The sequence below is a fragment of the Medicago truncatula genome, chromosome 1 (genome assembly GCF_003473485.1).
Source record: "Medicago truncatula cultivar Jemalong A17 chromosome 1, MtrunA17r5.0-ANR, whole genome shotgun sequence".
NCBI classification, from domain to species: Eukaryota; Viridiplantae; Streptophyta; class Magnoliopsida; order Fabales; family Fabaceae; genus Medicago; species Medicago truncatula.
In genome coordinates this window covers 44,264,999-44,290,862 of record NC_053042.1, presented here as the reverse complement: position 1 = coordinate 44,290,862, position 25,864 = coordinate 44,264,999, and the positions used below count along the sequence as shown (strand labels likewise).

General features: G+C 31.7%; 5 protein-coding genes across 6 annotated transcripts; 3 read left to right on the top strand and 2 right to left on the bottom strand.

The window, feature by feature from the left end:
- Window positions 1-464: 464 nt before the first annotated feature.
- LOC11410489 (ATP-dependent 6-phosphofructokinase 4, chloroplastic) lies at window positions 465-8,236 on the top strand. 2 transcript variants are annotated; one of them, XM_003591610.4, is made up of 14 exons: window positions 465-861; window positions 1,816-1,862; window positions 2,022-2,061; window positions 2,169-2,231; window positions 2,303-2,440; window positions 3,235-3,393; window positions 3,481-3,534; window positions 3,631-3,699; window positions 5,094-5,223; window positions 5,386-5,426; window positions 5,708-5,932; window positions 6,557-6,605; window positions 7,027-7,181; window positions 7,867-8,236. In XM_003591610.4, exons 1-14 carry the CDS (start codon window positions 559-561, stop codon window positions 8,023-8,025), a joined length of 1,632 nt encoding a protein of 543 aa, XP_003591658.1. In that variant the 5' UTR covers window positions 465-558; the 3' UTR covers window positions 8,026-8,236. The 2 variants fall into 2 exon arrangements, with proteins under 2 accessions (XP_003591658.1, XP_039685774.1); XM_039829840.1 differs by lacking the exon at window positions 1,816-1,862 and having other exon boundaries at window positions 653-861.
- A 474-nt stretch (window positions 8,237-8,710) lies between these two features.
- On the top strand, window positions 8,711-9,921 carry LOC11422933 (ethylene-responsive transcription factor ERF106). Its single transcript, XM_003591609.4, has one exon. The coding sequence runs from the start codon at window positions 9,152-9,154 to the stop codon at window positions 9,743-9,745; it is 594 nt and encodes a 197-aa protein (XP_003591657.1). The 5' UTR covers window positions 8,711-9,151; the 3' UTR covers window positions 9,746-9,921.
- LOC11406930 (UDP-glycosyltransferase 79A6) lies at window positions 9,880-10,792 on the bottom strand (the record flags this gene model as incomplete). Its single annotated transcript, XM_024784289.2, has 1 exon — window positions 9,880-10,792. A coding segment is annotated over one exon (618 nt), but the record flags the coding sequence as incomplete, so codon positions are not given.
- A 1,475-nt stretch (window positions 10,793-12,267) lies between these two features.
- LOC11408471 (UDP-glycosyltransferase 79A6) lies at window positions 12,268-14,108 on the bottom strand. The gene has a single exon (XM_003591607.3). It carries the CDS (start codon window positions 14,097-14,099, stop codon window positions 12,600-12,602), a length of 1,500 nt encoding a protein of 499 aa, XP_003591655.2. The 5' UTR covers window positions 14,100-14,108; the 3' UTR covers window positions 12,268-12,599.
- Window positions 14,109-23,643: 9,535 nt separating this feature from the next.
- On the top strand, window positions 23,644-24,407 carry LOC11420287 (oleosin Ara h 11.0102). Its single transcript, XM_003591605.3, has one exon. It carries the CDS (start codon window positions 23,693-23,695, stop codon window positions 24,140-24,142), a length of 450 nt encoding a protein of 149 aa, XP_003591653.1. The 5' UTR covers window positions 23,644-23,692; the 3' UTR covers window positions 24,143-24,407.
- The last annotated feature ends 1,457 nt before the right edge of the window (window positions 24,408-25,864 follow it).

The following is a 25,864-nucleotide window of genomic DNA, read 5'->3' as shown; positions in this document are numbered from 1 at the left end:
GGGGTTCGAACTCCGGACACCCAACTTATTCACCTGCAAAAGGTGAATTAAAAAAAAAAAAACACTATTTTTTTTTTCAATCCAACATCTAAAATTAAAACTAATATAAATTCCACCAATAATTTGATATCATTAAATTTTAACAAAATTTTCATTATGAATTATTAAATGATGTTGGTAAAAAGTAAAGAGGTAATGTTCCATATTTCCTTCCCTATAGACACTCAAATTTTCTACTCCACATGAGAGTTATATATTTAATAATGCTAAATATGTGAAACATCCACGATCAAGATGGTCATAATCATTTTAACTGAAATTTTTTGTTTTTGTTTACAATTTTAATTCAAATTAGTTTCAAGTAGTACATGAAACTTGTTTTATGATGACTAGGAATTGATGTAAAAATAAAATAAAATATCTTTGAAAATAGTAAACATCTAAAGTCTAAAAATATCATTGATATTGCAGAGTTGGATGAACCAGTTTGAATAATAATCTCTGTAGTGAGAAATTGATTGATTGAGTCAGGTGTTTGTAAAGGAAAGGAAAAGGAAAATGGATCTCTCCTCCTCCTCCTCCGTCTACACTTCGTTCTCTTCTCTCTCTAAAACTCCTCCTTCATTTTCTCTCTCCTCCTCCTCCTCCTCCTCCCGTCAAAACTCTCTGCAACTACTGTTGTTGCGATCCCACCTTCCTCAGCGCGCGCTCTTTCTCCGGAACCCGATACTACCACCACCGTTTTCCCGCCAAAACCGTCTCCCACTCGCACCCGTCCGGGTTTCCAATCAATCCGAAAATGACGACGGTTTTCTCCTCGAGGACGTTCCACACCTCACCAATTTCCTTCCCAATCTGCCGGTACTGTTTTTTCTCCTTTTACATTTCTTTCTTTTCACATTATTTTTCAATGACACTAACACCAAGACACAATATAAATTTGAAAAAATGAATGTGTTGGTGTCATTGAGACATGTCGTCGGACACACCGTCGGAGGTGTTAGAGAGCTATTTTCCCAATAATGATACTCCCTCGGTCTCATTAGGTGTCATGTTTGAATTTTATACGTTATTAAGGAAATTATTAGGAGTGCTAATTTTAATGGTAAAATGCGTTACAATATAAGCAAAATTGACCACATACATCATTAAATTAAATGAATGAACCAAAAAAGTCAATTTTACTTATATTTAGAAACGGAGGAAGTACTAGAACACTTTTATTAATTATAGCTAGTGGAGTATTGAAATGCAATAAATAAAACTTGAAACAAATAATAATAAATGTTCTATTGGTAGTAAAGAGGCCACTTAATTTGAGACGGTGTTATTGTGTGAACTACTAGCAAGGATTCATATCATATCATATAAAATCAATGCATTTTCAAGTCATTAAGATGATGTATGTATTACTGAGGTTCATCAAGCTTGCAGCAGTTATTCTCAATTTGCTCCTCCTTAAATCAATTTTGTTTCTTAACGACTCACTCATAATTTTCATAAATTATGCTCCATATGAGGTGAATTTTGATTGCAAAAGTATTAAGTTGGTGTGTATTTTGATTAACGAGCCTCGTTGCATAAGTTAACAAGTAATGGACTAAATTGAAGGACAAATATAGAGTTTTTGACAACCTGTTTTGGCCAATTTGTTAAGGGGTTCGGTAGTTCGTTAATATTGTGTGTTTGATTATACTGTTTTTTTCTTTTTAGTCGAGACAAGCAGATGTTTTGTCCTCATGTATGTATATCTATTCCTTTTTCTAACCATATTGGTGATTTCTGATAGTTTCCGTTTTAATTCCTCCTTTGCAGTCGTATCCAAACCCACTACAAACCAGTCAAGCTTATTCAATTGTCAAGTAAATTACTTCTATGCAATTTGTTTTAAAATGTTTTGTGATTTTGCACACTAGATTTGAAGCATATTAACTGATTTCTAATTTTTTCCAGTTCCCAAATTTTTGTTTCTTTAAATTATTTTATTAACAAATTTTCTTTAAACCATTTTCTGCTTTCAGGAATACTTTTGTAAGTCCAGAAGATGTGGTTGCACAAACTGTGAGTGGTCCAATCTTCTCCCTTGTTTGTGAATTATTTTCTTTTCTGAATGATTTATGTCTCTCTCTTTGATCTTACATATATTTCAAACAATGTTTCATGTTCAGATTGTCGTTCAGAAAAATAGTCCTAGAGGAGTTCATTTTCGCCGTGCTGGACCTCGAGAAAAGGTATAAAACATGGAAAATTCAGTGTTCATTTGTAATGTTTAGAAGCTGACGATAATGCCTTCTAATATTAGGTTTACTTCAAGGCAGAAGAAGTACGTGCTTGCATAGTGACTTGTGGAGGATTATGCCCAGGAATTAATACAGTGATTAGGGAAATTGTATTTGGCTTGAAAAACATGTATGGGGTTGAAGATATACTTGGGATTGAGGTGAGTTTTGTGAAATTACAATTTTTTTGCTATCTGTTAAAATATTAATATAATACTCCTTCCTTTCTTTTTTAATTGAAGAATTAATGCACTGTTCAATTTTTTTTTTGAAGAGTTAATGCATACTACTTGTTTAAATTATTAATAGTTCGGATAAAATTTGATTTTTTTTTTAATTAATTTGACTATTTTTGTTGTTTGTTGAGTAGTTAATACGTCATTTGCGGTTTTTAATATATATTTCTTAAATAGAACTTTGTTAAAGTGAAGAGAAAAATATAAAGATAAAAGAGGATACAAAATCCTCATATTCAAAATAACGAAGAAAATAACCAAGAAAATGTGTAGGATTGAATGAAACAACCAATTCATAACTATATACCCAAAGATAGCTTAAGATTGTCCAAGCCTTGTAAGGACTATTTTGTTTTATCTCTAATCAATGTGGGGATCTCAACAGCTAGCATTTTGTGACTTTTGCAAGAAACTTTTTAATTCCTCAAGGTAGAAAACTATAGGTTATTTTCATTGGTAAAAATAACTGTCTTCCTGTCTTGAATATTATGACGGGGACATTGAGAAGAAGGTTGATATAATTTTACAAAGAATAAAAACCATCTAACTTAATAACTCTTAATATATAACTCAATTTATCCCCAAATAACCAAAAGACTTTGTGTATATTGTATTGTTTTGAACACGATAACCAGTCCATGAGCGCTGTTTCCCAATTTCTTTTATTGTCATTTCTTGAGTTCTTATGATTTACCATATTGCTCTGGGAACTTTTTCAGGAAGGATATAAAGGGTTTTATTCAAAAAATACCATGAGATTGACACCTAAAGTGGTTAGCGATATCCATAAACTTGGGGGAACATTTCTTCGTACATCTCGTGGAGGACATGATACCCACAAGATAGTAGATAACATTGAGGACCGAGGAATAAATCAGGTGGTTAAAAATTTCAGTAAATTTTGCCGCTTTAGGTTCTTAATAGATTATGGAAAACCAATGGGAAATTTGATCTGTGCATATTAGGTATACATTATTGGAGGTGATGGTACCCAAAAAGGAGCTGCACGCATTTATGAGGTAATTGATTTCTCTCACAATTTATGGTCTTCATTCAACAAGTCCATTATATAGTTTTATTATGGAATAATGTAATATGAGCATCCTTCGATGAAGGAAGTTGAAAAACGCCGTCTTCAAGTGGCTGTGGCTGGGATTCCGAAGACAATTGATAATGATATTGCTGTAAGTTTCGTAGCCGTTATCTGTTTTAAACTTGTGCTCCCATGGAAGTTTTAAATCACCAATGACATTTTTCTGTTTAATATTTTTTTTTTTTTACCATTGTATCATTATCCTGTTTTTATTCTTTGTGGGGAAAAATAATGTTCATAACAAACAAATGCGGCTGTGTTCCTTAGAGTTCGAATTGATAATATATCTGATGATTTTGGTGTTGTTTTGGCAAGTTAAAATTGATATTCTCATTTTTTAGACAACAATGCTTACAATTTTTGAGGAAGATATCAATTTGAACCTTTTCTTATTTTTGGCTGCAAACTTCGGTGGTGCAAATGTTATCTACCGTTTGTGCTCATAGGTAGGGGTGGGAATAGGCTGAGCCGGGTTAGACTTTGCAAGGCTTAAGCCTGGTCTGGTAAAAATAATCAAGGCCTCTGTTATCTGTCAAAGGCTTATTCTTAGGCTCGAGCCTGACCTTTCCGGAAGTTTAGTATGGCCTGTTAGCCTACTTAGAGAATATGACATCTTTAAATAAGTAATCAGACATATCTTTAAATAGATTAACGAGCTAATAGACAAATGAAATTGAACTCCATTTTGATATTTAACATGACGTTTTTTGAGAATATGACATTATATTTTTTTGACTAGAGAATATGACATTATATGTTATCATAATTTAATTATATACATGTAAATATGCAAAAATTAATGTTGGCTATTATTAAAAAGGGTAGCAAATATATAATTTAATACAAAGTATAAAATCTAATATATAAAACAATATTATATTTTCTATGATTTGAAAACAAGAAGTAATTTAAGTCAAAATGATATTTTATGTAATTTGATAGTGAAAATAGGCAATGAAAATAAAATGTTTTTTCTGAAGCTAAACATGTCTAATATTTTTATTTCACAGCATTCAGGAGCATCTTCACACAAATGGCCAACATTTTAATCCTTATTGTTCTACTCTTCTAGTCAATAGAAACTTCAGCACATTAGTAAGAGGTTTTCATATTTATAAAATAAATTAAGATTTGAATTAATGCTTATTTTGGTCTTTTCTAAAATGCAAGTGAAATAAATCTCCCTCCAATAATAAATATATCCAAATACTCTTTAAATGCCAGACGTCTTTTTGAAGAATCGATATGATATAAAAATGACATTAAAGAACTGGGTTGATGTTAAAAATGGACATCAGTGACCATTTTGGCGCATATATTATTTGATTAAATTGAATTGTGATAGACACGTGCCTTAGCATTTGTTTTTTAGAACTTTTGATGTGTATCATATATTTTTTTTATATAGATATATTTATAAATATAAATAAAACATGGACCGAGCAATAACTTTTTGTGGTATTTATTTTGCATGTTTGCCTCTAGGTAATAGACAAATCTTTTGGATTTGATACTGCTGTGGAAGAAGCCCAAAGAGCCATTAATGCTGCTCATGTGGAGGTTAATAGTGTTGAAAATGGAATTGGAATTGTTAAGCTAATGGGAAGATACAGTGGTAAACATGCTCTACAAATTCACTATCTTGTTTTTTTTTTTTTAAATTCTATTTTTTCTAAATATATATTTTTTCATTGAAATGACATAGAATGGGAGCCTTAGATCTTTAAGCGTCCTATTTCTCTTTTCAGAAAAATGCTTTACAAGCTTCCATCTGCAGGTTTCATTGCCATGAATGCAACTTTGGCAAGTCGAGATGTGGTAAGTGATATCCATAAACTGATTCTTATTAGTTGTTTTGTTATTGATGGGTGGTGTTTGATGAACTGATTCTTTTGGTAGTATTAAAGTTGTAGTTCTTCTGAGATTTGTAGCAGGATTGGAGAGCTTTACTATGTTGATATATCTTTGCGTTTTCTCTTTTTTAGTACTGATGTATTTGATTGATTTAATTCGGTAGATGACTCCCCTTGCACCTCTTCGTTTATTGATTTTTTCAAGACAGAAAAAGGACTGCCTACTAATAGCAAAAGTTGTAACAGGATTGCTGCTTGATTCCAGAGTCTCCATTTTATTTGGAAGGAAGAGGTGGAATTTTTGAGTTTATTGAACAGAGGTTAAAAGAAAATGGACATTTAGTTATTGTGGTAGCAGAAGGAGCTGGTCAGGAATGTGTTGCTTCAGAAGTTAATACAGTTGATGAGAAGGATGCATCAGGGAACAAGCTACTTCTTGATGTTGGTCCATGGTTATCCAATAAGATCAAGGTATGATCCGTTATCTTTCCTTACTCTTGTATTCTGTATACTAGTTTAAAAACCGCAATTATGCCATTATCAGTCAACTTACTATAGAACCACATTTATGCACTTGTTTAAAATATTATTTGAGGGGTTTTAATTTATGCCATTATCAGTCAACTTACCAATAGATCAGTTCTATAATGTTAAATATCAAATAATCTTGTGAATTTTTCTTGTTTTTTTAAGGTGAAATTTCCTTGTTAAATTCATTTTGTTATCTTTTGTTTTGCACTTTTTAATCATAAAACTTGTGGGATATTGCTTTGCAATGGGAAATTTACTGATGTGGAATAACAACTATCAACTCTTAGTCTAGTTCAGTTTTGTGATTTGTTCCTTCACGTCAAAGAAAATGAAACGACAGTCAATAACGATACTTTCAAATAGAGGAATGATGAATGTGTATCATGTGAAAGCAGTGTAGACTTTGGACTTGTCCTTGACTGAGTGCTATATTTGGTACAAACAAATGCATCGATCTTTTCGTCTTGATGACCATTGCTTTTTATTTCTCCAGAAGTTATGAGTATGGTTTTTGTCATCCTTTAAGTTGTCCATTTTTTTTAATATACAACCTCCTTGTTACAGGATCATTTCACAAAGTTACCAAAGATGGTGGTAAATATGAAATATATAGGTATGTTCATGAGTTTCTAAACTTGTTTTAATCATGTTAGATTACCGAAATGACTGTAGCCTTCCACTTACAATAGCTTTATCTTTAGAGAGTTCTATGTATTATCCAGTTGGAAATCTACCTATAGTTAATTTAACATGTTACTGAATCAGATGGAAAGGAAATATTGCATCTAATAGATTAGTAGGAAAAAAGTGTAGAAATTTATATTCTGAAAACAATCGAGATTGAAGTTTTAAAGAAATTAGTATTTATTTTTTTTATAATTTATTTTCATCCATGTTAACTTTTTGATTTGCTTGATTACTTAACGTAATCTAGGTACATTAAGTAATTTTTTTTTAAATCTTTTCACTTTTCTTCTCTATTGAAATCTGTTCTAATTTTCATTATAAAACTTTTGTTTGTGTTACTTTCATAGATCCTACATATATGATTCGAGCTATTCCAAGTAATGCCTCGGACAACATTTACTGCACTCTTCTTGCTCATAGTGCTGTCCATGGAGCTATGGCAGGATATTCTGGCTTCACAGTTGGGCCTGTGAACAGCAAACATGCTTATCTCCCAATAGCTGTAAGTGGTTCATTTCATTAAATCATGATTATATTCAAGTAAATTACTCTATGACTAAAAATTGTGCTCTTCAAAGTGTAGTTCAAACAACCTCTTTACTTCATTCAAATTATTTTCTAAACTCGTTTTATATTCTGTTAACCTCATTTAGATTTTCTAAATAAAATATTTTCTCATGGTGCTTGCTTCTGTACTATATTGATGTTATTATTATTAGTTTCTATGTACTATGCAGTATTAGACTGTCCAATGGAAAAGCTTCCTAGAATTAACTACAAAGTTATGTTGAGGATATGAAATGGCTATTGAATTAAGCAATTTAATGAATTGCCGGCATCCTCCTAATCAGCATTAATGTGTATCATGTAAACAAGAAACTATTCCAAATGCATAAGCTTTAAGAGAATAAGTCGTAGAGTAGTTTGGAACTTTTTAACTCATTTTGTTAGTGAATCTTTCCTTATCCTTCTCTAACAACCTTCTGCTAGGTTTTTCTTTGATTTGGCAGTCTTCTACATAAGCAATAGTTTTATTATTTTTATTTTTTTTAAGGAAAGTATAGATGAATCTTGTTAAAACTGTGTATCTACTGTGGATAAAGTCACTGTGTTCCTCGTTATATTTTTTTCTTGTTTTTGTCCATAACATTTAGTATACCAGCTGATCACAAAACATCTTGTTGCAGTGTGTAACAGAGAGACCAAATACAGTCCAACTGACAGGTAGGATGTGGGCTAGACTTCTTGAATCGACAAATCAACCAAGTTTTGTTTCCTCTGACCAACAAAGAGTTGAGAAGGAGATGGTCGAAGATACAAATAAGATGAATATTACTTCTATATAATCTAGGTTCAATAGTGTGTATTAAGTATTAACTGTTGCTGCACATCGATTAGCCTTTTGTGTTATCCTGTTCTTTTTTATATTTCTGTTGGGAAAGTTAGAATATGGTAGATTTATGTACGAGCATAATTTGGGTACTACTATGCCTGTAAACCATCAGATTTTTTTGTTGCTCAATTTATTAATACATACAGAGGTTTTTACTTATTGCAGTCTTAATCCAAAATCCTCCATTGAGTATTCTGATCTCCACCTGTGTCTGAAGAAACCTTGAACTCCACTGAACATTGAGTATTTGAATTTTGCTTATATTTGATTTTACCAAACTTGATTTTTTTTGCTTATATTTAAGCTTTGAGGGAGTATTAATTTTTTATAAAAGAGTAGAAAGTAAAAACAACTAAATGTTTTCGTAGACAAATATCTGATAATAAAAAATTAAATATAAATAAATTATCATAATTTTAACTTAAAATAACTATTGCAGATGGTAGATGATGAAAAACAAGCAGGCCCTATATTTTTCGATATTTTAGAGGGGGAAAGCCAACAACCTGCTTGACTTTTGTTTTCTCCTTTGCTGGTTTTGGCTAAACCACTTGGACAGAGTATGAATTAAACATCTAGATGTTCCCTTGATGTGAACTTTTTAATGTGTATCATAATAAATGTCCTTAACTGTACAGGTACAAGTTGAAACAACCACGTTTTCTAACTTATGTATATGCTTCAGCTGGATACAACCAAAATCAACTTTTTGACACCTTTCTTTGTATGTAACACAAGTCATCATTTGGTTTCTATTGCTAAATGCCAAGAAGCAAGTTGAGAGTCTAATTAAAGACTGTTACTTCAATGTGGGACAACCGAATATGTAACCATGTAATTTGGATAAGATACACTGTCTCAAGAGTGTAAACCGTGTAAGGTACTATGAGGGTCCACTCCATCAACTAGCTTAATACAATATCCAATTCTCATGTATTCCTTATCAGAGGATTTGATTGAGACCCTTTATCAGTAACAGGTTTATACATATACTTGTATATATATCTTTGTTGATCATGTTTTTTTTTCAATCTTAAATTCAACCTCCTAGGTCCTATTACTTACATAATTCATAAAACATGACAACATCAGAAGAAACTTCAAGTTTGACACAATTGAGTCAACATCTTTTAGAGGATGTATCAGACTCATTCTTTACCAATCTCAGTTGTGTAAAACTTGAAAACACATCATCACCAGAAATTGATTTGGATTCATACTTTTCAGAACATAACAGTTTTCTTGAAATCCTTGGTTTTGAAGCTGATACAAAATTGATTGACTTCACTTCTTCTCATAATAAGGTACAAAACTTGCATGAAGAAAGTCCCTTAGAGGAAACTCAAAAGACGACCAATTTGGCAGAATCAATGGTGTTAGAGAGGAAGGAACAAAGAAGTTATGGAACAAGGCATTACAGAGGAGTAAGGAGAAGGCCATGGGGAAAATATGCTGCAGAAATTCGTGATCCGACAAGGAAAGGAAGCAGGGTTTGGTTAGGAACATTTGACAGAGAGATTGATGCTGCTAAGGCTTATGATTGTGCAGCTTTCAGAATGAGGGGTCAGAAAGCCATATTGAATTTTCCTTTGGAAGCTGGTGAAGCTAATCCAAAGCCTAATAATTGTGGCAGGAAAAGGAGAATACATCAAAGATATGATGCTACAAGTTAAAGTTAAGACATGATTAGTATTGCCGCTATTTTATACCATATTAGATTTTTATATTGGATCTAGTTCGTCTTTCATAAAGGAATGGTCTATAAAAATAAAAATAAAGTAATGGTCCGTGTGTACCTATCAATGTATTTTAATTTTAAGATAAAAATAAACATTAAAATTTCACATGATATCAATGACTCATGAATCAACTGGTTTTATTACAACAAATTCTACAACAGACAGGAAGTAAATCCTATTACAATCAGAACAACAGTAAGTGCCGGAGCCTGCAACAAAGTAGGTAAAACAGAAGTAATATAGAACACATAAGGAGTGGATGCATCTTTAGATCCGTAGTGAGTATGTCAGAATCAAGGTGATCCATCGTGATCTTGCAAAAGCTACAGTTCAGATGAAAATCACCATGATTCCAATCATGCATTAAGCCAAAGACTTCAGCTGAGAAACCAGATCAATGATAAATTTATTCTGATTTTCTTTATCTAACATAAACTTCCTCCATTTCATGTGGTTTTCTCTTATGCTCTTCCCCGGCTCTTTCTCATCATTCACCATGATAGTTTTCACTGCCTTCAAAATATCTTCTTTATGAAAATATCCATCTTGGTCCTTCCTATTCACCTCAATCCCTGCCTCCAAATCATTAGCAATGAGCTTAGAATTGAAAAACTGGTCACCCTTAAAAGGTAATAGCACAAGTTGACAATCATTAACCATAGCTTCAATCACAGAACTAAAACCACCATGACAAACATAACATCCAACACTATTGTGTTTTAGAATAAGCTGCTGCTGTAACCAACCAGTGTGCACCATTCCTCTATCTTTCACTCTTTCCAAAAACCCTTTTGGCAATGCTCTTTCCAACTCAGTTTTTGCACAAAGATTGGATGGAAAATTCAGACCCAAAGTGAATGGTAAACCAGTAAGTTCTAACCCAAGTGCTAGTTCATTGATTTGATCATCACTCAGAAATGTCTCACTCCCAAATGAACAAAATATGACTGAAGTGGGATAATGTTGATGGACGAGTTGAGATTAAAAGCTGTTTTGATTCTAGGAATGTTTGATGAAGCTGATAAGAAAGTTACGCGAACTCCATGAGAGAATAATTTGTTTGATAATTGAACAAAAGGACTAATGTGACCAAATACAAGGAATGGAAACATGATCACATGAAGTTGCTTATCATTGTTGTTCACACCCTCAGTACTAGATATCTTATGATGTGAATTATCTCTAAGTGTGTGTTTGGTACGAGTGAAACGAGAAAAATTGCGGCCAGAGAAGCATGAGAGAGATGACAAAGAACTTCTCGCGAAATTTGGAACAGAAGAGAAATGGAGAAGAGAGAGCAAAACCTCGTGGCACCCACGTCTTTTCCAGTTCTGTCCAAGTTGCGAAGAAAGGGAGCGGATGAACCACTGTATTTCCATATGTGCCCTTGAAGTTGATCAGAAACAACATTCAATGGAGATGGCAGCTCCTATGGCGAGCCAACGGCACAGGCTGTGGATGGCATGATTTCAGATTGATTCCCAAGCTTCAGAGAAATGAATTTGTTACAATCCTAAAACCAACAAATTTTATCATTCTAGACATGTCCAATTCATTGAAAATAATTTTTCCCTACTCAAAAAAATCTTCACCGACCTCAACAAACAAATCACACTTCCAACTACTCCACCTAATCAGCAACATTCTCAACAAACCAATAACCAAATTCCTACAACTTTGGTTACACTCCCCACTCCTACAAATAAGGATGAGACCAAATCCACCCTCCTACAAACTCATCTAATAATCCATCAACCAAAACCAAAATAATCAAGTGTGGAATCTTTAAACCCAAGCAACTAAACCCTGTCACAAAATATCCATTACCTAATCTTATTAAACCAGCATATGTATCCCAAACACTAAAGTCTCCTAGGATTTGTAACCATTCAGTTTAGTCATTGCAAACTATTCTCAAGAGTTGTTTTTCTTCACCAAATAACATAAGTTTCCTAAACCCTAAACTGTTGTATTACCTTCACATATCTGGTGCTTTCAACTGTAATTTGATTTTATATGGATTGGATATTAATACTGTTTCATATTTCTGGATGAAAAACTATGACATTTACAAATAGATCAATTGGCAACAATATATGGACAACTTTTCTGTTTCCTCATAAATGTATATTAACATAAGCATCAAGGAGGAGGCACTGCAAAATAATTCTCCTTGTAGAAACGTGTCTCACACTCAACACCACCTTATGCTCACTCTATTTTTGGGACTTGGACCTAAATATCTACTACCCTATCTTTGGTATAAAAAAGTTGGCGAGAGTATATACGGTGAATTAAATATCACCAACAAGACAAAATAGTTGAATTAAACATCAATTATCAATATCTAAAGGAAAGAACTTCCAGATTGAAATAAATCTTTTATTCACATTATGATATCATTTTAGAAAACTAATATTGTGTACCTATTAATGTTAATTTTAAGACAATTAAAATTAAAATTTTACATGATGTTGATAACTCTCATTGATCAACTGGTGGTTTTATTACAACAAACTACAGCAAACATGAATAAAATTGTTACAATTAGAACAACATTAGGTGCCGGAAACTGAAACAAACATGTAAACAAAGAAAAACAGAACCAATATAGAACACAAATAATCCATTCCATCAAGAGGGAGTGGAGATGCATGTTTAAATTCGCGACGAGTTTAACAAAATCAAGTTGAACCATCGCGATTTAGTAAAGCTACCCTTTAGAGCTTCAACAAAATCACGCCACCACAAATTATTTCATGAAACTCACCGTAATTCCAATCATGCATTAGGCCAAAGACTTCAGCTGAGCAACCAGATCAATGATAAATTTATTCTGAATTTCTTTATCTAACATAAACTTCCTCCATTTCATGTGGTTTTCTCTTATGCTCTTCCCAGGCTCTTTCTCACCATCCATCATGATGATTTTCACTGCCTTCAGAATACTCTCTTGATGAAAATATCCATCTTCTTCCTTTCTATTCACCTCAATCCCTGCCTCCAAATCATTAGCAATGAGCTTAGAATTAAAAAACTGGTCACCCTTGAAAGGTAACAGCACAAGTTGACAATCATTGACCATAGCTTCAGTCACAGAACTAAAACCACCATGACAAACATAGCATCCAACACTATTGTGTTTTAGAATAAGCTGCTGTTGTAACCAACCAGTGTGCACCATTCCTCTATCTTTCACTCTTTCCAAAAACCCTTTTGGCAATGCTCTTTCCAACTCAGTTTTTGCACAAAGATTGGATGGAAAATTCAGAACCAAAATGAATGGTAAACCAGTGAGTTCCAAACCAGTTGCTAGTTCATTGATTTGTTCATCATTCAAAAATGTCTCACTACCAAATGAACAAAATATGACTGATTTGACTGAAAAATTATCCAACCATTTGCACAATTTTTCCTCCAACACTTCCATTGATGGCTCTGGAACCAATGGACCAGCTAAAAGAACTTGTTTTCCAAACTGTTTTTCTATATAATCTATATAAGGTCCTTCTATCTCTTTGCATGATTTAAACACAATGTATGAACATTCACCAAGACTCTGCATAACTCGTTCATAACCGGTTAAACCTTCACCGAATTTTGTAAACATGAACATGAAGTCCATGGCTTCAAAGGTCTTGAGGGAGATATTGTTTTTTTGAGGATACCCTTTTGGAGGTTCTTTAAGATCCTCAAAAGTGATGCTTCTTCCTTCAATATCATCAAGTCTTGAAGGAACAGTAATGTAAGAATCAGATATAGCAGAATAAACTGAGAAGTGAACAGATTTGACACCAAGTTCAGAAGCTAATTTTGGAAGCCAGTTTTGTGCAAAGTCAAAGAAAACATAATGAGGTTTGAGTTCTAACAAAAGGGACTTAATTTGAGGTTGAGTGAGGTCTAGGGCATGAATGAGATTTCCAGCTAAGTGAGGTGGCAATTCAGCAGTGTTGGTTATGCCATTTGGGAACTGAAGTGGAATAATTTGGATGGATGGGTTGAGATTAAGAGTGGATTTGATTTTGTGAATGTTGGATGAAGCTGATAAGAAAGTTATGTGAACTCCTTGAGAAAATAGCTTGTTGGATAATTGAACAAAAGGACTTATATGACCAAATGCAAGGAATGGAAACATGAACACATGAAGTTGATGATCATTGTTGTTCATAGCCTTTGAACTTGACATTTTTGTGTGGGAATTTGCAAGAGTTTCTTGGATTGTGCTTGATGCTTGCTTTGAACGTGCTTGATGTAGTTGGTATAATATAATACAACAAATATAGTGCATAGTTGAATTTAAAATTGATGCCTCGTTGTTGGGGCAAGTTTAAGACATTAAAGATTAATTTAAGACAGTTGAATTTACTCGTGAAGTAGTTGAATCCACTGCTTAATTTAAGACATAGTTGAATTTCTTGCACACTTTGGTGTCTGAGCTGAATCCTACAGTTAAGTATAGTTTGATACTAATTTGGGTAAGATGCTTTACATTTTGAGAAATGATACTTGAACAACCATTTTTTGACAACTTTTATGACAACTTTCTCTCTCATACACACATTGTTCTTCTACTTTCTCTCTCTATTGCTTTGATATTTGTGACACTACCTAAATTTCTTTGTATAATGTGGTTGTCCAACAAATTGTCACATAAAAAGGTTGTTCAAATAACATTGCTCTTGCATTTTTAATACTTCCAATTTCCAAATGAAACATTTGTAAAAGTGAAAGTTGAAAGGTAAATGCATTTGATTAAAAATTTAGTAATGTACATAGCATTTTAATTTTGACTTAAATATGTATTTCATCCTTGCAATTAATGGGTCGTTTAAAAATTGATCATGTATTCGCTAATCCTTGCAAACTAACCTCTCAAAGTTTAATCATTTAAAAATTGGTCCCTGACCCATTTAATTACCGACACGTCACTGATTAGCTGACATGGCAGCCTGACTTAACAGATTTTGGCTTGAACAGACGAAAATACCCCTGAGGGTCTTAGCCAAATGCAAAATGAAACATTTACCCTTAATCTTCATCTCTAAGGCTTGAATATCACATGAAGCTGAGATTCTTCACCACCATGAACAAACCGTGAAACCCAACCCTCCATCATGAACAACCTGTGAAACCCAGCCCTCAAATCCAACAAAACTCAAATCTAAAAATACATAAATGGCAAATTTAACATCTTAAAAATCAAAATCGTTCTCTATTTCAATATTCTTTACCGAAATATTGAGAGAAAATTGTCGTGGGAAATTTTTTTGAGAAAAAATGGTTTCTTTCCATGCTCTCTTCGTTCTTCTTCTTCACTGCATTCAATGTTCTTTGTGACCCTAATCCCTAATTTTAATTTAAACTCATTAAACATTCATTTTCTCAAACATCCGAAACATTGGCTCAAGATTTCAATGGCTCAAACATCCAAAACATTGGAAGAAGGGAGAAACAAATGAACCCATAAGCGAGGGAACAAATTTTGACAAACCCATAAGTGGATCTGGAACGATTGAAGGTAAGAATGGACAGTGTGAGAGAGATTTTGATGAAATCAAATTTGCGTTTAATTGAAAATGAAGATGAAGATGGAATCGAAATTGAAATTTACGTTTGAAAGATGAAGACGATGTTTTGTTGCTTTACCATGTGAGACAACATCATTTTCCCCTCCTTGTGTCTTTCCTGTTGTTTTATTCAGTGTGTTGGTTTTGTGTATGGTCTCGTCCCTGTAGAGATTGTTGGCCAAAGGGTAGTTTTGTTTTACTTTGTTTTCTAGGAGTGTTGTTTCTTTGTTGTGATATCCTCTAATACTCTATTTCTATTAAAACGATCAAACACGCGAATAATATAAATATTCAAGAAATAGACGTCACGTCATCAACAAAATCCAAACAACAGACATATATAAAAATTATCACCAGTTACAGTGGATATAGATCATACATGCCATGAGATCAAAATACAACATCATAACAATTCTTCAAATCCCGACAAATGGGCTAATCTCCGCAACATAAATAAAACCAGAATAAACAATCTAGAATAATCATAATACAGACATCCTAGATCAGAGCCTACCCTAAGTCTCTAAGAAAACGACATCCTAGATCAGAGCCTACCCTAAGACTCTAAGAAAACGATAACGGAGATAGCTCCCGCTATCCAAACAATCACCAAGCAACTCACCAAAAGCAAACTAATCATGCACTCCGTCTACCCATCCATACGGACAGGTAGGCGGTTAAAACCACTGGGGGTAAGCTTTACATCAATCATAATCAATAAAATAAATTTGATCATAAATAAATTAAATCAAGTTCCAAGTACTTAACATAAGCATTTAATTCATTATACACTTTCACATAACAATTCCAAATATCACGAATGAGTACTCATCAAGCACACTTATCATCAATAATCATCATTCACATGCAACAATTACGACTCATATCAAATATGTTATGCGCCTAATTCCGACACATATATGCATGTGGTACCAATCAACAACAACAAGATGCCAATCACAACAAGATGCCAATCACACATCTTATGTAAGAGTACACCTCCTCTTACGATAAACTATGTAAAAGTACACATCCTTTTACATTTCTCATATTACTCGATATGACTATGATGCATTGACATACAAGCAAGACTCAATAATGCAAACCACTCAACGAATACATACATCAACACAATGTAAAGTACACCTCCATTTACATTGATCAACTTCAACAACAATTGCATTATTAAGTATTTATGTCCACACAATCATCATGTCATTATCCAATTAAGAGTCATCACCAAAATGTCACAATTAATCAACATGTATTCATTAATCAACTTCAATTATATCCTATAGTTCAACAACTTCGCACAATTTCTCACAATCCAAGTAAAGGAGGAAATACAATACCTTATGATAAACATCATGTTCAACACCTAACAATTACTCACATAACTTCATTTAATCATATAAAGTTATTCACAAAAGATTATAGGGTAATTGGCTTTAAAGAATCGTTTTCGACAAAGTCCGTATCAAGTGGCAAAACGGTCAACATTGATAATTTTTCAAAACAAGGTAACTTATTCAAGTTTGGAAACCCACAAATCAATCTTAATCAATCATGTAGTCATGAGCTTAAGCCACTTATAAACTATTAAACATTAGTTCAAAGATTTGCCTAAGTTTGTATGAGAAAACCCCAAGTTCACATATTCCACATTCCCACCCGAAAATCAAGTTTGACATGATTAAGACATTAAACCAACCTTAAAGCCTTGCCTAAGTCCACATGGACTGTAGACCCAACTTGTAATCCCTCTTCGTTCACAAAAGTTCATTTCCGACAAAAACCGAAATTATCAAAAGTTCAAGTTTTAACCCAATTAGAAAATCCCAAATTTGAATAAGTAAATCATGTTTCAGTAGGTTTAGGAGCACAAACAGAGATTGAACAAGTTGAAAGAAGTGTTTTACAAAGCTTGGTTTGGCCCCCTAAAGCCCGGAACGAAAATCAAAAGTTGTTAAAATTGGGCTCGTTCGCTTAAGCGACCAAGCTCCAGAAGCTTACAGTAGCTGTTCGTTTACCAGTTCGCTTAAGTGACCAAGTTCCAGAACTTACTGTGACTGTTCGCTTAGCGTTCGCTTAAGCGAACAGTCATCAGTTCTGCATAAAAACTTTCGGGTTTCAACCCTTTTTCACCCAAAATTCCCAATTTTGATCTCCCAACACCCAAATATGTTTCAAAAGTTTGTTTACAAGTCTTAGCACTTAAAAGGGCTCTCAAGAACACATCAAACATGAAAACAAATGTCATTCAAACACGATTCACCAAATCAACCCATTTTCACAAAACCAACAACAACAACTTATTTCACATCATAAACTCATGATTTGTGAACACCCAAGCTATGAATCATCAACAACAATATCTCTTAAAAACAACAACATCAATTAAACATAATTCTCATCACAAATCAACAACAACATAGCACAATTCAACAATTAGAGCACAATTCACAATATATCATTTTCACATATTATGAACATGCAATTTCATCAACAACAATTCAATTATCACCAATTTCATATATTCAAACATATCATCATAACAAGAGCACGAATTTCAACAACTAAGTGCAAAATAATCACTTATTCAAATAAGCACTTATGCATATAATTAAGGAAAAGATTATAATTAAGTGATTGTGATTGAAATCTAACCCCCTTACCTCAATAAACAATAATCCTAGCAAAAGTTTCAATTTAGCTCATAGAATCTCTATCACCTCTTGGTTCTTCAAGCTTTCTCCCTTCTAACCCTTTTGCTCCTTCTCTTGAACTTTCTCTCTACCCTCCCAAATTCTTATGAAATGAAATGAAAGCCTCTTTTTCTCTAAAGTCTAGAACTTATATAAGCTCTTCTCAAATGGGCTTAACCCTAATGCCTTAGTAGTGGGCTTAACCTACTCATTCACTAATTCTAAAATATTTCTACTCACTTAACGGTAAAATAATAACAACGATCACTTACTGACTCACAATTAATTACCACAATAGTAACTTAGTAAAATAATGGTTCTCACTTGAAACACTAAAAATAATCCTCACCATGAATTTACTAAATTACCCTTCCAACACGAAAACTCATAAAAATGCACCCAATGATAAATAATCACACACGAGCACATATAATGGTTGTGGTTTGTTATTAAGGCTGGATTTGTTTGAGTTTTGTTGTATATTTATTCATTGAAATTTAAAAAAAAAAATTGGATTTAAAAGATGAATTGTTGGATTGTGGTAGAGATGAAGATCAAAGGGTAAATGTGTCATTTTGCGTTTGGCTAAGATCTTTAGGGGTATTTTCGTCTGTTCAAGCCAAAATGTGTTGAGTCAGACTGATTAGCTAACGTGGCAGTGATTAATTGGGCTGAGAGACGGAATTTTAAATGATTAAATTTTACAGGTGCAAAATGCAAGGATTAACGAATACAATGACCAATTTTTAAACGACCCCTAATTGCAAGGATGAAATACATATTTAAACCTTTAATTTTTAATTACCATATTTTAAATTTTTTATTTTAGATAAAGTATGGTATTTGAACACCTTATTTTTTTCACACTCATTCAACATTTTCATAATCTTATCTTATGTCAATGATATCAAAGGCTCAACTAGAATATAGGATGCATATGATATAAATTCATATAATAAAGACTAATATTTACTTCAAAAAATAAAAAGAAAGACTAATATCTTAATATGTGAGAGATGTGAGGCTCCGGCTAGCGTAAGTTTAAAAAAGTAGCATAGAAAAGAATTTAATAATTCCCTAAAAAAAGAATTTAATAATATGTATTTATTAATTAATTAAATGACATATAATGTTATATGTGTACGTCTAAATAACTTTTATTTAGTGTTGTGGTCATAAGTATCTCTCCTATTATTATTTTTTGTGTGCGCGTAACTCTCTTAATTTAATATATTAGTTCCAATGCTTATTACAGAAAATACTACTCGTGGCTGGGTTAAAATATTTAAGGTTAAATATGTTTTTAGTCCTTATAAATATATCAACTTTTCGTTTTAGTTTCTCTAAAATTTTTCTTCAACTTTTAGTCCTTATAAAATTTTCAATCGCTACTTTTGGTCCCTATTTTTAAGTTAATTTTTGTATTTTTAAATGAAATTGTGCAGATATGTTAAGAATATTGTAAAAAAAATTCCCAAAAAATGCTAGAATATTTTAGCAAAACACAAATTAAATATGAATTTTTAACCTTCAAAAATATAAAAATTCATATTAAATTCATGTTTTGTTAAAAAATTCTAAATTTTTTTGGGAGAGATTCTTATAATATTATGAATTTTTCTGGAAAATTTCATTAAAAAATATTAATTATATATATGAGTTTACTTTAAAAGAGGGACCAAAAGTGAAGATGCAAAAATTTTAAGGGACTAAAAGTTGAAGGAAAATTTTAGAGGAACTAAAACGAAAAGTTGATATATTTATAAGGACTGAAAAAATATTTAACCCAAATATTTATTTAAGACCAAAGATAGAGAGTCATCAATATACTAAAAAGTGATGATGCGGACTAAAGTATCGTATCTGTGAAAATTTTGTACACCAAAATAAAGAACAAAGTTTGTCTCTTACATCACCAGACAATAGCACATGGTGCATCAGTTCATTATTTCTGCTTTTTAATATTCGTACAACCAATTTTTTTATGATTTTTTGTGAGAATCACCTTTTCTTTATTTTTATTAGACAAAAATAATAGATAAAAAAATAAAGAGTAAAAACACATGTGACTTATAAAGAATGTTATTTCAAAAGTTATCAAAAAGTGGTTGTACAAATATCATTTTTTTTTAATTAATTAAATTAATAATATTCTCTTATAATAGTTGTGTTACTTTTTTGAGCATTTAATCACCGTTCCATAAATCGAGTGTTAACTCTTAAGCTCGAACGAGTTTATACTTTTTGGTGTTAAAATTGTATTAATTTGGAGTAAAATTGTTTTTTTGTTGAAATCAAAATGTTTGACGAGTTTGAGCCAGTTAACACATAATAAACTCAGATAAAATCGTCCGAATTTACGAGTTAACACTTAAAAACACTTTTTTTTTTTGTTATGAGCCAGTTTTTTATGAGCCCATTTTCTGTTTAAATCCAATTCTTTTTTTTTTTTCAAGCTTAGGTACCGTTTGGTCCGGCTTTTTTTCAGCTTTTCTACGTTTTTAAGGAGAAGTTAGGCCAAACACAATATCAATAAAGTACCTTCGAAAAAGAGTACTTTTTTTAGAATGCATAAAATTGAATAGAATGAGCTTTAACCAAAAGTTGTTGAATGCTACTTCAAAAAACTATTTCTCCCCAATTTATTTCACAAGCACCTCTCTTCAACTCCCGCCGGCAACCTTTTGTTTTATTTTTTCAATACGCTTTTTTCATCCATTTTATTTTTTTTTATTTTTTTTAACCGGTCCATTTAATTTTTTAATGAGGTTCCATTTAAGTTTATTATCTATTTTTTTAAGGAATTTTATTATCTTTTTATCACTTATATATTAATTTCAATATCTTTTGATCATCACAACCACGCAAATATTTGTATTCACGCTGTCAATGAATGACACCGAATATTTTTATTCCCTTTCTTCAACCACGGAAATACACACACACATTAGTGTTTAGAGTAATACTTTATGTTCCTCTTTCTGTTTTTTTTTTTTGTTTTTGTTATGCTAATGCGTATAATTTTTGTTAGTGTTGTGTAATGCGTATAATTATTTTTATAAAATTTTGATTTTAATTAAAAGTACAAGTGTAGTTGCCTAAAAAAATTATACTTATATATAATTTACACATTTGTATTGTAACAAACTATGCATATCTTTTTCTTATTAAAAAAACTAAATATATCTTTTTCAATGACACCAGCAATGTAACAAATATAATATTATATATATAAATTCTTATCTTTTTGACCAACACTAAAAATATGGTATTCTTATAATAAAATTTGTTATAGAGTATAATTGGAAAAGAAAAAACCAATTATTCTCATTATATATACACACATATACATATTATAGATATGATTGAGCGTGACGAAGAAAGCAATATAAATGAAGAAATCAGTTCATATAATCCAGGAAGAGTGCAAGATGGAGGCTACATGAATAAAGTTAGAAATCAAATAGGAGTTGCGTTGATGGAGAGTAGAAATATTTGAGTTTGTGATGATTTATGTCTTTAAAAAAAATGATTATTGTTTTTAATTTTCCAAACTACTTTGATATTATTTATGTTATTATTTGAGCCTCCTTAAATTATTTATCCTATTCAAATATTTAACAAGTCGTTTATATGATGATACAAATTTGTATTCATGTTACACAAAATAAACGTCATTGAGTAAATATAGTATTGGTAAAAATATATCTTTTATATTTTAAACATTTTTTCCCTTCAAAAAATATTTTAGACATTTTTTTATTTATTATGTTAATTCATAATGAATTCAAAGTTTTTTTATTTATAGACAATGCATAAATATATGCAAGGTCCCGGGTTCGAACCCCAGACACCACCAAAAAATAATAAATTCAAAGTTTTGTACAATATTTTGCCAAACAGCTTTTAACTCAAAAATAACTTTATTAGAATTAAAAAAAAAAATAAAGAAACCAAACAGCTTTAACCTTTTTCTTAAAGAGCTTTATTTTAACTTTGTTTTAAAGTAGCTTTTAGACCGAAAAAAAGCCTGGCCAAACGGTACCTTAGTAGCCCAACGTACTTGCCGCTTGACACTCCTGTTAACAATTCCTTGTCTTGCCTTGCTTTTATTTCTTCCGAAACCTTCTGAATTGAACAACACAATACACAATATTTATGATTTTGCAAGTTAATTTTGTATTTTGATGTTAAGTTAAACATAACGCTTTATTATGATTGTTGAATATATTTTGCCTCTATAATTGAGTAATATTTTGCACTATTGACCTATTTATAATATTTAGATTATTTTATATATGCCACGTATATAATAAATTTGATATAATTTTAATTTTAGATAAACTCGTACAAATTTACGAGTGGAATTTAGCTAAAATTTATCTCATTTTAGTTTGTTCAAATAAAAAAATGAGTTAAGGTAAACTCTAAAATTATAAAAACCTTGCATTTAATATAACGAGAAAGAGAGAAAGTGTGTATGTATGTGAATGAAAGGGTTAAGTAATAGATAACTAACTCTGTTAATTGAAAAGGAGGTGTTTGTCAATTTAAATAAAATTTAAAGGAGTTTAGTGTTTAGTTGAAAACTAGAGGGGTGTTCATGCTTTTTAAGAAAACGGTGAGTGTAATTTTCCCTTTAAAATAATATAATAACTAATATTGTTTATCAAAGTGTCAGATGATAAAGTATTATAATGATGTTTGTAAAATATAGACAATGAATCGATATTTTTCTTATGAAATGGCCACTTTTAAAATTCAATAGTTGACAAATAACTCTATGATTCATCAAAATTATTATCAATTTACTGATTTAGAAAGTAAATGTATAAAAAAAAAAAAAACGAGTCTTAAAAAAGGACGTTCACACTTAACCTTGATTTTAATTTTGGATCGTGTCCACGTCATCGTTCTTCTGGATCCATAAGTATATGAAGAAGAGAGAGTTTTGAAATTTGTGACAAGTTTTGAAATAATTGCTTTTTTTAGTTGAAGAAAAATAATATACAGAGAAGATGAAGAGAGAGTAAGAACACAACTAAAATACATGAAATAATTAGTTGTTTTAAAAATTATTACAAAATATCATTTTAATTTTTCAACATACATCTCTAAATTTCATACATTCGTTTAATTTCATACTATTTTTACCTTTTTTCTTCTTTTGCTTTAATGATTTTGCTAACGGGTGTTCTTAGGACAATGATTAAGGATTCTAGAAATAAAAAATTTATCTTAAAAATATAAAAAACATTATTTTTTAACAAATAATGATTACACAACTTTTTCATGAAAACTTGCTTATTTAGAATACTTAACGAATGCCCTCATTCTCTTGTTTTAAAGGGGGAAATATTTTCCTTATTGAAAACAAGAAATGCACGTGTCATAGAAGCAGGAATGCATGTTGCATGCAAGGCTTGCATGAAAACCACCTCACCACGTGCCACATACCACCCTCAACTGCTGCCACACAACCCTCCACCACCCACCATTTATAATCTCTTATAAACCATGCAATGCAACTGCAATTAATTAATTCTTCAATCTTCTCATTTTCCATTTCCATTTCCATTTCCATTTCAAACCAAAAAACCCTAACAAACATGGCTGATACAGGAGGACACTACCAACCTCTCCGTGGCTACAACCAACAACACAGCACTACCACTCAACAACAGCCTTCATCCAAGTTAACTCAGCTTCTTAAGTCCAGCACCGCCGTCACCGCCGGTGGCTCACTCTTGATCCTCTCCGGCTTAGTCTTAGCCGGCACGGTTATCGCTCTAACCATCGCCACACCGCTGTTCCTGTTATTCAGTCCGGTGCTGGTTCCCGCGGTGATCACTGTGGCGCTGTTGACCTTAGGGTTCTTTGTTTCCGGTGGATTCGGTGTGGCGGCGATCACGGTGTTAGCCTGGATTTACAGGTATGTTACAGGTAAACATCCACCTGGAGCTGATCAACTGGACACAGCACGTCATAAGTTGATGAACAAAGCGCGTGAGATTAAGGACTATGGTCAGCAACAAATCAGCGGGACGCAGAATTCCTAAGCCTGCACTTGCATGCACTAGATTCTACCTCAACCTTTGTTATTCTCTTTTCGTTTTCTTGTAATTTCGTTTAATGTGGGTCTGTATCTTCCAAAAAATTCTAGCTGAGAGAGAGTATTGAAAAACCATCTGTTTGTATTTTTTTTGTAATTTCATTTTTATGATTCTTGTGTAGTCCTTATTTATGTCATTTTGTTGTCTTTCTTAATCTCTTTTTCTGTGCGGTAGTATATGATGTTTGTGACAATAAAAAAAATTATTTCAATTAATATTTTTGTTCAAAATATCACTAAGGTCTTACTAATGCACTTTTTAAAGAGACAAAAAAAATTGGTCCTAGAAAGAATAACTCAGTTGGCACCACTAGGTTATTTGACAATTTTTGTTTCTTTAGCCCACGTGTAGCACTTGTTAACATTGTCTGTATAAATATAAAATATTGTCGTGTCTTGGACATTTTATTTATTGATCTTTAAAACATGAAATTTTTAAAGTAAAAAACTTAAAGTGCAACCTTGAAATAAAACGAGGATTGGGATCATTTTTAAAATTATATTTAAATATGAATTTCACTAATATTGTGTTTTATCTCTTTTCAAATAATTTTTTCATTTTTTTCTTTCGGAACAATAGAGAGACGACGTTGATCTCATCTAAGTGAGCACAAAAAATTTGCTTTTAGCGCTAATTTTATTAAATAATTACTACTCCTTGACAAGTGTATTGTCTAGGAGTATAAAGTGGTTAGAGTAATCATACAATAATATACTCACTTTCATTTTAATTACATTTTAGTGGTTTTCTTTTTCTTTTCAAAAAAATTATATTTTAGAATATAAATACAATATCTATTTATTTATTTTTTGAATTTCTCATTCAAATCAACACATTTATTCTTTCCTTTGAAAATTATGCACAGATTATTAAAATGAACGAGACAGAGGAAATACTGATCTTTGATACTTCCTTTGTCCTAAAATGTACTTAAATGAGTCAACATCAATTTTGACAAAAGAAAAAAAAAAACTTTGTGAGATGGGTGTTGTGTTGCGGGACATTGAATTTTGTGTAGACAATTCTTCCTTTCGTTGTATTTTTAGTCTTTTTAATAGGAACCAACAACTTTTTTGCTATTTTTTAATATATTTTTACTCAGGGGTGGAGCCCTTCAGGTCCATCCGAAAAAATTAAAAAATCAACGACTATAGGTCTATTTTGCGAGATTTTATGCAATTTTGTGTCGGTTTTATGTTTTGGTTGATCCAAATTCCTGCAAAGTGGTGTAGTAGTCCACTCGAAAATTTAAATAATTCAATTATAGTTCTATTTTGCGAGATTTTATACAATTTTATGTCGGTTTTAGGTTTCGGTTGATCCAAATTCCCGCAAATTGGTGTAGTGGCCCACCCGAAAAATTAAAATAATTCAATTATAAATTTAATTTGCGAGACTTTAAACAATTTTTCAATAGTTAATTTTAGTGGTCCACCCTGACATTTTTTTCTGGCTCCGTCACTGTTTTTACTGATTTTGATTTGCGTGCTTCTCACATTGTCAAAGGTTGTTGAAGTTGTACAATTTTAGTTGTACAAATAACACAACTCTTATTGTTTTGTCATGTTTTCAATACTTCCCGATTTGCGAATCAAAGAAACATCTCTCAATAAGCATAGCATAAAAGTGAAATTAACAAAATTCTTAAAAAATAATTATAAATCATCT

Bases quoted from the DNA above. Each gene is read 5' to 3' on its own strand.
- LOC11420287 (XM_003591605.3), top strand. From the start codon at position 23,693: ATGGCTGATACAGGAGGACACTACCAACCTCTCCGTGGCTACAACCAA.
- LOC11410489 (XM_003591610.4), top strand. From the start codon at position 559: ATGGATCTCTCCTCCTCCTCCTCCGTCTACACTTCGTTCTCTTCTCTC. The intron at 2,441-3,234 runs GTGAGTTTTGTG...GAACTTTTTCAG, and splicing joins AAGATATACTTGGGATTGAG to GAAGGATATAAAGGGTTTTA. The intron at 7,182-7,866 runs GTAAGTGGTTCA...ATCTTGTTGCAG, and splicing joins ATGCTTATCTCCCAATAGCT to TGTGTAACAGAGAGACCAAA.
- LOC11408471 (XM_003591607.3), bottom strand. From the start codon at position 14,099: ATGCACTATATTTGTTGTATTATATTATACCAACTACATCAAGCACGT.
- LOC11422933 (XM_003591609.4), top strand. From the start codon at position 9,152: ATGACAACATCAGAAGAAACTTCAAGTTTGACACAATTGAGTCAACAT.